At 39.1% G+C, this 12,844-nt stretch overlaps 1 protein-coding gene across 1 annotated transcript in view; it reads right to left on the bottom strand.

Moving 5' to 3' along the window:
- LOC149286273 (BCAS3 microtubule associated cell migration factor-like) overlaps positions 1 to 12,844 on the bottom strand; it is a 523,731-nt gene that overhangs the window by 365,276 nt on the left and 145,611 nt on the right. The window contains exon 14 of the mRNA XM_089494317.1: positions 2,966 to 3,230. Coding sequence (XP_089350443.1) covers positions 2,966 to 3,230 — 265 coding nt within the window. The remainder of the gene's footprint in view (positions 1 to 2,965; positions 3,231 to 12,844) is intronic.

Below are 12,844 nucleotides of genomic sequence, written 5' to 3'. Positions count from 1 at the left end.
CTGCTATGTGATGTTTCAATACATTATTTATTATGTAGTTATGTTAGTTTATATGTCTTATTCAGTTGATCTATACATGCAAGTGCTGTTTTATGTGTTGTTTATTTGAGCATTACCTATTTTGTGTGAGTGATTGCATGCTATGGAGCGTGGAGCGGGGCCCAAGGAAATGCTTGCGTAGGGTCCAATTTTTTTCAATATAAAATGTATTGGCAGCATGGGCTAATATTTATATATATATTGACAGCAGGGGCTAATATTAATAAATATCGGCAGCAGGGTCTAATATTTATATATATATTGGCAGCAGGGGCTAATATTTATATATATTGGCAGCAGGGGCTAATATTAAAGAAACTGCACAGTTCAGCAGTAACACATGTGCACACATACTCACTAACATGCACACATCCATGGTCGTACACCCTTACACATACATGCTCACATAACCTTACACTTACTCATCCATGCTCACAACAAATATTTACACATCCATGCTCAGATACACATGCACATCCATGCACACACACACATACTTCCACATACATGCTCATACACATGTATAGTCACCTGGGGCAGACCACCCCCTCTCTTGTGGGCCACTGGTGTTTAGCACCAGGATATGGTGTTATAACAAATTGCCTGGAATTAATTTGGGGTCGGTTAGAGGGAGTTCAATTATCTCCCTTAGGCAGCCCATAGCCCTGAATGGAGACTCAGGGGCTAAAGTATGGTTTAGCCCCAGAGTCTCCATTTGGGGATTTAAGTTGAGACTTGGTGCGTCACGCCCAGTAGCCCCCCTAGCAACGTCCCTGCTCACAGCGACACATATGTAACTTCCTGTGTGTAGGTCTGCACAAATGTTTGCGACAAAATAAAGGGTCATGTAAAATTACAAAAATATTAATCAACACAAAATGCATCTGCAATTCTTTCTTATATTTCTTTAGAAATAATATGGTGAATGATCAGTAAAAGCTAACATTTCCATACTGTAGGTTATGGGATAAAACGGGTAAACCTATCAGGTCTGATGTCTGTCTATCAGCCTATAATTACACAAGACCAAGTCTACTTTCTATCCTGTGTTTAGAAACACTTAAAACACAACAACTTGGCCTCTGAATTAATCAAAAACAAATGGTTACAAGTCAGTTACACCATACTAAATGTGAAATCTGCTTTAAACTTCAAATACATTTAGGAATTTTGGAACAGCAATAACGTGCCGTAACATCCTTTGACGAAGAACAGATTGTATCAGATGAAAGGTGGACTTCGGTAGTTCCTTCCTGTGCTCTATGTGATGTCACTAGCTGAACAATGACTACATCTGTAGTACTAATTGTTCACAGACTGTATCTGTTCCAAGCCAGTTGTGTACCATATTAAGGCCCATGTTTGTAATATGTACTACTGAGGAAAAAATGGAAATCAAACACAAAAACACAAATACATTATTTATCCCATCCATATCCTGGCACTTTTCTTACATGAAGACACGGCCTTTTATACAAAGAACGTTGTACTATCGTGAAAATTAGCTGTCAAACAAAGTTGACATTTCCTTCACTTTCTTAAAAATAAAGAACAGATTTTTATAGTGATCTTTAACATGTCTAAGCAAACATGCAGCAAATAAACAAACAGCAGAAAAATTCTAATCAAAGTATCATTAAACAAGCTATTATATTTCCTTACATTCCATGGAGTGACGAGGCGTGTCGCAGGCCTTAATAACAGAGAACAAGCAAGAGTGTTTGGTAAAGGTACACGCAGCCTCTGTCACATTTTTGTTATAATTAGCTATGGCTCGCATTGGGTGTTATGTAAAAAAATATTCTGGTGAAAATCTGAAAAGTGGTCTTATCGCAATAGCAACAGATGATATGTTCCTGCAGAATGGAATATTCTATTGGCAGCTATGGAGTTAGGACCGCTTTTCAAAGTCTATGCCAGACATCATTTTTATATATAACCCCCTTGCTTTCTCAAGACAAAGCTGTTGTTTGCGCAAAGCAGACAGCAACTTGCTTTACGTACGCAGATAGCACGTTATCAAACCTTCTAAACCATATCTTACAGTTTTATTTATCTTCTTCAATGTGTCCAGTATTACCACTATCCACGTACTGGCCAAGCATTCATTTTCTCATTTGTATAAGCGCACTATAAAAATATACAAACAATGTAAGCCCAGGTAGGGTGACAAAAATGTAACAATCCTGACTAACTTTTTTTATGGTAAGTTCTATATAGTTTATGATCCATATGGTATATGGTCAATTACAAAAACAAATAATGTGAAAAAAGGAATAAATTTAAAAAATGCCAGTCCTGTGGACCTTTAAGATGGCCTGGTTCCTTAAGTTGGAAAGCCTGGTCACATGACCAGTATTGATCATACAAAAAAGATTGTACCTGGTTGTCTAAAGGTTAGGTTCCATTTGGATAAGTATTTTTATTATGTTGGGTCCCTTAAAGGGAAATTTGGCAATGTTAATATTTCAAGCACTATTGGTGGTTTTTATGACAGCATACAGAGTTTGTGACAATATAATGAATAAATACAGTATTTATAAAACATTTACCTACGGACACTCAGTGCTAGTAGATCTTAACACCATGCAAATAAAAAGGCACAGTATAATATTTAATTAATTCAACAGAATTATTTTTTTTTTTAAGTAGAAAATAGGTAAACACACAGACTTATTGGAATATAATATAAATTCTCAATATCGGAATGTAGCTGGTAATAATGTGCAAAGAACATGCAAAACCAATCTTTGAATACATCTGTTAATGTAAAATATTATTCAAGTGGTTACTGCTGACTGGTGTAGAAAAACATTTCGAAAAAGCCAGCTGTGAAAGAAAATAATACATATGTAGTGTAACAGGAAGTGGTCTAAATATAAGAGGTGCCCACCCAGGTGGAATCTTAAGCGGCAATGATGCTTACCATGGAGAGGAGAACCAGACGGACTGCTGGAGAGACCAGGCACAGGGCTACAACGGCCTCCTTGCTTTGAAGTCAGCTCCTGCTCAATCTCCTCGAGGCCTGCACTTTTTTGGAAACGGCTCATGCGGTTCACCACGCGGGGTGACATATGGGTGCGCACACACGGCTGACCACCATACGGGTTTATGGGGAAAACATGTGAGGTACCACGGAGGGTGCTCACCACGACCCACCTGCAGTCATGGCTGAAGCAAATATCCTGCACCTAAGAAAAAAACATAAGTAGAAATATACACGTATGTCCACTTGAAAGCAACCTTAAAAGTATTACATTAGGGTCTGTACAAGATAGGCCTAAACATCCAATTCCGCACAGACTAAGCAATTTATAATGGGCTGCTATTAAAGACTGGATGAAAAGTGGGGATTGAGGGCAGTAAAGCTTTAGAATACACTGTCTAGAGTCAGAATTTTCAGATATGATTAAAGCTTTACATGAATGTTGAATATATTTTGGGCAATGGGGGACACATACCGTATTTTTCGCTCCATCAGACGCAGTTTTTTTCCTCCCAAAGTAGGATGAAAAATCAGCCGCGTCTTATGGAGCGAAGATGCAGGCGGGGGGGGGGGCAATGATATACCGTATTGGCTCGAATATAGGCCGCACTTTTTTCCCCCACTTTAAGACTTTAAAGTGGGGGTGCGGCCTATATTCGGGGTCTAGCGCCAAACGCCCGGGACATGCAGTCCCGGGCGCCGGGCAGGCAGCGGGGTTAGGATACAGATCCCCCGCAGCGGTGCAGGGGACCTGCATCCTACTCCCCGATACGCTCAGACAGCCTCCCCTGCCAGCACTTCCCACGGGGGGGGGTGCCGGCACGGGAGGTTGTCTAAGCGCATCGTGCGGATGCGTTTTACCTCTGCACCCCCCGCGGACTTACCGGAGCAGACTCCCGGGTGTCTTGCGGGGTCGGCGGGGGACGTCTACGCAATACAACTTCCGGTGCCGGATGTGCCGCACCAGAAGTTGTATTGCGTAGATGTCCCCCGCCGGCCCCGCAAGACACCCGGGAGTCTGCTCCGGTAAGTTGGGGAGGGGGGGGCAGAGGGGGACAGTGGCAGCGTATCTCGGGGAGGGAGGACAGTGGTAGCGTATCTCGGGGAGGGAGGACAGTGGCAGCGTATCTCGGGGAGGGAGGACAGTGGCAGCGTATCTCGGGGAGGGAGGACAGTGGCAGCGTATCTCGGGGAGGGAGGACAGTGGTAGCATATCTCGGGGGGCGGGGGGGGCAGAGTGGCAGTATGTTTTTTGGTGCTTTTTTAAAGAAAAAAACTTTTTCTTTAAAAAAGCACCAAACTTTTAGGGTGCGGCCTATATACGGGGGCGGCCTATATCCGAGCCAATACGGTACTCACCAAAAGTGTCCCGGACAGTCTCTGTCTCGCTTCGCCGTCCAGGGGAGGTCTTCATCTGGAGACCGCCGCCTCTGTCGCCGCCTCTCCTCTTCTCTGGTCCGTTGCGACGGCTAAGGGCGGACTGGATGGAGAGGACGGGGGGATTTGACGCAAGCGCCGTGTCACGTATGGCGCCGGCGCATGCGCAGTACGGCGCTTGTAGTCCAACTACACTTCCCATCATGTCTGACCAGCTTTTTTCTGTGCAGGCATGACGGGAGGATGATGTCCTTTTTTTATAGCCCATTTTTTAGCTCAAAATATTTTTTCCTTTTTTTTCTCCTCTAAAATCTAGGTGCGTCTTATCAGCAGGTGCGTCTTATAGAGCGAAAAATACGGTATTTTACGACGTCCCAAAGGACAATGTAAATGATTTAATGAATTAGGCCATGCCTGTTTCAAAACGGTTTTCTTTTTGTAATTACATCATCCCAAATCTATTCCATTTGCGTCCTGGTAAACATGGACAAATATTTTCTGTTAAATAAAGAACCCCTTATAATAGTTACTAGACTGGAACCACTCTCTAGAGCCATCTCCAGATTTTTTTTTCCAGATTTGGTCAAGAAAAACTATCACTAATGAAGTCATTCAGTTAAAACTCAAACATTTTAGCAATGGTTGAACCTTGGCATTAGGGACGTTACATAAAAACACCCAGATGCTACAACCATTTTGGTCCTTTAGCGCTGTTTTGCATTGTTATGGACTCATTTGATTTTATCAACAGCTGAGCTGGGGTAAGTAAACAGCCTTGTTGAATCTTCTGCTATTACTTTGGGTAACTCGAGCAAAGGTTAAACAGCATGTGTCCATACACATCGGACCGAGATTGACGATTAAAATAAAAAATAAGATATTACATTAAAGTGAATCCGCCACTTTTCCAAATCCTATATCTTGCTTTTCAGTGTGCCTGTATAGCAGCCTAAAGGTATTTGAACAGTAATGCTACGTATGAACATACTGCTTGATTTGTAGCCACGTAGGGACAGAGGTACAAATATGTCTTTCTGCACAGATCCCCCAAAATAAATAAACTTATAATTACCTTTATAATTATAGTTATAGTCAATGCAGTTGCATGTGTAAGTAAACAGGATAACTAAACTTCCTAACCATGCCAGAAAAAAGAGAACACAGCAATGATTTCAGACCTATAGTATACATTATGCTTCATTTAGTAGCTATGTTTGCCTGGCTTCTCCAGCACAAAACTGTTTATATTTACAGGGTAATGCCAACAGATCAGGCATGTGGACATTAATGGTGTATCCTGTCTCCTAGAGACGTCTGTTAACAAAAGCGCTAAGGAGCCGTGAGCATGTTGTATTGTTCTTTCCAATGCAAAATTTCTCAAAACATTTTCTAAAAATAGTACCAGTAAAAGTTGGTTTATTTTGGAAATTCTGGAGAAAAAAACACTTTAAAGGTATTAAAGTGTATATGTATATTTTTAAAGCTTTTTCAAGCTTTGTCACTTTAAAAAAACATAACAAATTTATGTTCAACATTTAGTTCTGTTTTACTTAATTATTTATGTATTATTGTATTGTTAATGTTTCCCAGATTATAATAGATTACTAAAGGAAAAATAGGCCATGAATAATATTATAGTATTCCGATTGATGATAGGAAAATATGTTGTTAAAAAGTAGTATTCAATAATTGATTTAAACAGGAGATAATAATACAATTACAAATGGGAGACAAAAAATATATAACACATACAGGGAATGATTTCCACCAAGCTCTCAAAAGAGCTACCATAGACTTGCTGGCATCTGAGCATATGACCCAAGAGAGCGTCTCCTCTGTAATAAGACGAGATGGTCTTTATATTATAAGATATTTTGTCTCTTAACCCAAGTGATTCTAGCTCCACATATATTGACATTATCACTTATGAGGACAAGGGCCAAATATATCTTTATAATGTTCAAATTATACTGGGTTATCTCTGGATGCCAGAAAGGAGTTTTAGCTAATCCCAATTGAAGATAATAACACAATGAAAACTAAATTGAACAAAAAAGGAATTAAAAAAAGAGAAAATTGTACAATTAAAAGTGGCTGACGCAAATGAAAACAAGCATTTCCTTAAGGCTCGAGCCACTGCTGATAAATCCAGAGGAGTGAGTATTTCATACTTAATATGTAACATATTCCAAATTCTGCACAAGAGGAATGTGTACATAACACTTACAATCTGATAAATTAGCTGTTTACACAGACCTCTTGTGTAACCTTGTATGCTTGGTTCCCTGGAGCAGCAATGCATGCACAAGCCAAAAATGTAAGTGCACATGCAAACCCAGCTGCCCAGAGCTTTATAGATACTGGCCCATGTTTACTTAGCAGTACTGCACTCTTCAAATGTGTTTGAGAAGGGCCCTCTTTACCTGCTATTTCTGTAAGTTCAAATTGTTTTGTGACTCCTTAGGAAAGGAGGTCTCTGTCCCAAAAAGCATCAACATGACTAAGTCTTATGCCACAAAAAGGCTTTCTGATGTCCGGCTACTATTTCCTCCACATGCCATAACAGGTTTTTTTTGTGTTGGCTACTGGTTGTTACAGGACTGCTGGCAATTGTACATGTCCAATGCCCAGATAAGGCTTGGCGCATGTGTGATTCTGTAGGTCCCAGGGCAATCCATTTGCAGAGCATGTTGTGACAAAAGGTGCAGTAGGCTGTTCTGGAACAGGAGCCCAAACAAAGTTTTATGTGCAAGGAAGTGCCTTCAAGATGATTTTGTTGCCTTTGTGCTTGATATGTGTACCATTACCAAGAAACTGTTTCAGATTGAAGGCATTAGCACCACAAAGTTGTTACTCACACATTTGCAATTTCCTCCTAGGTTCAGTTAGAAAATACCTCCGTAATTACTGAAGTCCATAATTGTTTTGATGTTTTCTTTTAACTTAGATAAGATTCAAACTAAAACATGCCCACATTACTATTGTCCTTAAAAACCATATAGCTCTAGCCTTCTCAATTTGTATTTAGTTCCGGTCATCCTCCAGTCCACCAAATCCAAACATTCACTTCCTTGACTTAAAGACTTGTATTCCAGCAGATATTTGGTATCTGAGTGTTCTAGTACCTAAAGATCTTATTAAAGCAAAGCTAAAAAATAAAGGATCCAGCTCCAGTTGTGAGACCCTGTTAATCTGCCCATTCACCCTACAATCAGGAGATTAAGTTAAAGAAAAACCTTTACACTCAGAGACAAATCCTGAAAGCCATGCCTTGAGTACATTATAAAGGTTATTACTGGTTCCCCAAAAAAATGTTTTTGTTGCTTTTCATTTTTTATTTATCCTAAGTGGTTATGTCTAGTAGAGCCCTCTTGTGTACCCTTCATTTGTACAGGGACGTTCATTTGAAAGTGATTGGGGATAGTATAACTTGCTTTCCTACCAGCAATTCATTTTAACCCCCAGTCTGCAACTAAGATATCTCATAAATTTTCCTAAGGAACTTAGTAAAATATATTGTTTGAATATCATACTAAAAATCAACAGTTGGTTACGTAAGAAAAGATTGAAATCTCCTGGGTCAAATAACACTTTGCACATTGACAGTGTACAGCTCTTCTGACACTTGTTCTTTGCAAAAAATGTAACCAACATTTATGACTAAAAAAATGAAGAGATAAGGTTCTGGGAAAAAAGTGCATGATACCTTACAGAAGGTTAGATTTTCATCAATGCAATGTTTTGTTTTTCTATTAAGAAACACTCATATAAACCAGAGCAAAAAATATGTAACTTAATGTAGCCATAAATATTAGTTCCAAGTGTCCAACATCGAGTTTTATCTCTCTAAGATCATCATAGTTACGTACTTTCTGTTGAAATTCAAAGGACAAAATTGCCAACAAACAAGGCAAGGGGTGAGAGGGTGTGAAAAGGTCAAGTGAAAGGGCTGAGGTGAGGATATATTGAGAGAAGTCTTGGTGAAATAGAGAAACACGGATTCAGAAAAAAGGAGAGTACATAGGGAGGTGGCACAAAAGAGGAAATCTTGACGGGTAAAGGAAAAAACATAATTTTTTTCAGCCTAGTAGTTTAGTAATCTAATTATCTGCCTGATTTGATTATGGAAATTATATCTACCCACATTAGAACGCTAATTCAGAGGTCTTAGAGGGTGTGGATGAGTACAGACATCAGGTAAGGTGGTAAGGCAGGATGAGAAAAGAGAGATGGTCTGAAAGTGGTGGCAGGAGAAGAAAAAAAAACTGTAGGAAGGACTAAATAGAACAAGTCAAAGATGAAAGACAGCAGAAGAGAGAAGGTCAAGAGATGGACAAAGAAGGAGTAAAGAAAGAAGGTGAAGGAGTAGACACAATAGAAGGAAAGAGAGCAGGTCAATGAGCCAAGATAGGAGGAACGTGAGCAGATCAGTGAGCAAAGTCAGGAGGAGAAAAGAATGAAGATGACTGGTCAATGAGTGGAACTAAGAGGAGTAAAGAGGGCCGGACCAATGAGTAAAGGCAAACAAGAGTAAAGCTAGAAGGTCACATTTTGGAGGCAGTAAGAGTAAACAGAAAAGGTCAAGTAGTGTAGCAGAGAAGCAAAGTTTGCAGGTCAGGGAGTGGAAGCAGGAGAAACAAAGACCAATGGTCAAGTTGTGGAAACAGGACAAATAAGAGGTTCAGTTAGAAAATACCTCCGTAATTACTGAAGTCCATAATTGTTTTGATGTTTTCTTTTAACTTAGATAAGATTCAAACTAAAACATGCCCACATTACTATTGTCCTTAAAAACCATATAGCTCTAGCCTTCTCAATTTGTATTTAGTTCCGGTCATCCTCCAGTCCACCAAATCCAAACATTCACTTCCTTGACTTAAAGACTTGTATTCCAGCAGATATTTGGTATCTGAGTGTTCTAGTACCTAAAGATCTTATTAAAGCAAAGCTAAAAAATAAAGGATCCAGCTCCAGTTGTGAGACCCTGTTAATCTGCCCATTCACCCTACAATCAGGAGATTAAGTTAAAGAAAAACCTTTACACTCAGAGACAAATCCTGAAAGCCATGCCTTGAGTACATTATAAAGGTTATTACTGGTTCCCCAAAAAAATGTTTTTGTTGCTTTTCATTTTTTATTTATCCTAAGTGGTTATGTCTAGTAGAGCCCTCTTGTGTACCCTTCATTTGTACAGGGACGTTCATTTGAAAGTGATTGGGGATAGTATAACTTGCTTTCCTACCAGCAATTCATTTTAACCCCCAGTCTGCAACTAAGATATCTCATAAATTTTCCTAAGGAACTTAGTAAAATATATTGTTTGAATATCATACTAAAAATCAACAGTTGGTTACGTAAGAAAAGATTGAAATCTCCTGGGTCAAATAACACTTTGCACATTGACAGTGTACAGCTCTTCTGACACTTGTTCTTTGCAAAAAATGTAACCAACATTTATGACTAAAAAAATGAAGAGATAAGGTTCTGGGAAAAAAGTGCATGATACCTTACAGAAGGTTAGATTTTCATCAATGCAATGTTTTGTTTTTCTATTAAGAAACACTCATATAAACCAGAGCAAAAAATATGTAACTTAATGTAGCCATAAATATTAGTTCCAAGTGTCCAACATCGAGTTTTATCTCTCTAAGATCATCATAGTTACGTACTTTCTGTTGAAATTCAAAGGACAAAATTGCCAACAAACAAGGCAAGGGGTGAGAGGGTGTGAAAAGGTCAAGTGAAAGGGCTGAGGTGAGGATATATTGAGAGAAGTCTTGGTGAAATAGAGAAACACGGATTCAGAAAAAAGGAGAGTACATAGGGAGGTGGCACAAAAGAGGAAATCTTGACGGGTAAAGGAAAAAACATAATTTTTTTCAGCCTAGTAGTTTAGTAATCTAATTATCTGCCTGATTTGATTATGGAAATTATATCTACCCACATTAGAACGCTAATTCAGAGGTCTTAGAGGGTGTGGATGAGTACAGACATCAGGTAAGGTGGTAAGGCAGGATGAGAAAAGAGAGATGGTCTGAAAGTGGTGGCAGGAGAAGAAAAAAAAACTGTAGGAAGGACTAAATAGAACAAGTCAAAGATGAAAGACAGCAGAAGAGAGAAGGTCAAGAGATGGACAAAGAAGGAGTAAAGAAAGAAGGTGAAGGAGTAGACACAATAGAAGGAAAGAGAGCAGGTCAATGAGCCAAGATAGGAGGAACGTGAGCAGATCAGTGAGCAAAGTCAGGAGGAGAAAAGAATGAAGATGACTGGTCAATGAGTGGAACTAAGAGGAGTAAAGAGGGCCGGACCAATGAGTAAAGGCAAACAAGAGTAAAGCTAGAAGGTCACATTTTGGAGGCAGTAAGAGTAAACAGAAAAGGTCAAGTAGTGTAGCAGAGAAGCAAAGTTTGCAGGTCAGGGAGTGGAAGCAGGAGAAACAAAGACCAATGGTCAAGTTGTGGAAACAGGACAAATAAGAGAGATAAGGTCAAGTTTTGCAGGTATGAAGAGGATCAGAGAGGAGTAAAGAAGGCAGAACAGGGAGTTGAGCCAGTAGGGAGTAAAGAGAGCAGGTCAGAGTGCGTAGGACGGAATGAATGAAGACAGTGGGTAAAGGAGTGGAGGTGGGAAGAGTGAATAGAGAAGGTCAGAGAGTGAGGCAGCAGGAGGTTGCAATGTTAATTTATCCCACTTGGGTTTTCAGGCAGGCCACACCTGTTTAATAGACTACCACAATCTAAAAAAAACTAACTTAATATCACATTCTCTTACCATGAATTATAAAATATTTTTGTATATACTACTATATAATATTTTGGGCCAAATAATTTGCCTGTAAATTTTACAGCTTTCATATGGACATCTCAAAGGCTGTATGTTTACATGCTGTAGTTGAATCGTACGACACTCTGCCCTTTTTAATCTTTCACCCGTACCTGTCAGCGGCACAGGCCAGTATTTGTTTTATCTCACTTTGTATTTGCACACCTATCTTAGGGTCACTCATAGCCACAGTTTTTTTGTGGCAGAACAAGCAAAAGTCATGAGTAACTGACTGATAACGGAGAGCAGTTTGGGCATCAGACCTGGAGCGCTGTCATCCTCACGTGTTTGCTCTGTGTCCAAATAGCGTAGGGTGCAGGCTCGGTTTATTCCTACTGTTTATACACAGAGATCAAAAAGAATGGTAAAAGCATGCAATCAGTAACCTACTGTTATCAGTGTCTAAGTCTAATGTCTAGTTTGTACACTGAACATCCTGTTTACCTGTAGGTTCAAGTCAGCCTCTGTTTGGGATGATTATGTATGTTTTTATTCTCTCTTTCCGTTAACATCGTTTGTTCTGCTGTTTGACATTTCCCTAAAGTTTGCTTCCATATAGCTATAAATAGGACCAATGGTGTGCTTCCCATGTTCGATAATAAACAGTTTTGTTTTCATCATTTTAGAATTTGTAATAATTGAAATATATAAAAACAAATTGAGAGAGAGACAGAAAGCACTGTCAGGATATTTTGATGGATATAGAAACTTTTAGTGAAAGTTATATGTTTTTCGGCACCATTATTGCTTGCAAATAAAATGAGAAACCTTGTAATTCTGAAACTAAGGGTGCAAGACACAAACAAGACCTGATTTACAAAATAAAATAAATACAAAAATATCAGCATAAATGTTATTTTTGAAGTGTACTAACAATTTAACTGTTAAAATATACATGGTAAAAATGATATGTTTTGTTCGGTGTATAAGAGGATTGACTGGTGCTATGGCTCCATTAGCAAGCTTACAACCTTTTGTTTAGGATGATGCCTTTGGGTTTATCATGTAAACACACTGCATGAAGAGTAATAACGTTAAAAGTAAGGAAATGCCAATCAAATTACATAGTATTTCTATTCTTTTATAAAAAAAATGTCAAATTTAAGTCTTGCCCTTCTCTCCCCGAACAGAGAGGTTCTATGTATTCTGGGAGTGTGTAGGCCAAACAGAGTACTTGAGAGCCAGACAGGACATAAACCTACCTGCAACCCACACAGGCTTTATTAAAATGTTTTATGACCTAAACTTTCCCCAGAATCTCCCATAGTAGGATCAAAGCGCTGATAACGAGAAATAACAAAACGACAATGCAACACCATTTAAACATTATACTATAACATATGTATTCTGTGCAGCCAATTCTCTACACTCTGGAAAGAAAAAAACAGCATAACCTCATTACTGTGAATGCATTCCTCCGTCACATGGAAAGGGCAAACACATCTATCATAAAATTATTTAAACACGATAGCAGGAATACTTCATTTACCAATAATGGCATTCCTCTGGCAATCGCAGGCGCCAACTTTATGCTGCTGCGGAACTGGTTTAATATCTTGGGAGCAGTTAAGAAAGCTAATACTTCTCTTGTTGGTTAGATGTTTGTCTGCTGTATGTTAA

Source organism: Sceloporus occidentalis, unplaced genomic scaffold (genome assembly GCF_023333645.1).
Source record: "Sceloporus occidentalis isolate IW3139 unplaced genomic scaffold, rSceOcc1.0.p SCAF_71, whole genome shotgun sequence".
Taxonomy (NCBI): domain Eukaryota; kingdom Metazoa; phylum Chordata; class Lepidosauria; order Squamata; family Phrynosomatidae; genus Sceloporus; species Sceloporus occidentalis.
The sequence above is the reverse complement of the archived record's forward strand: the minus strand, read 5'-3'. Positions and strand labels throughout refer to the sequence as shown.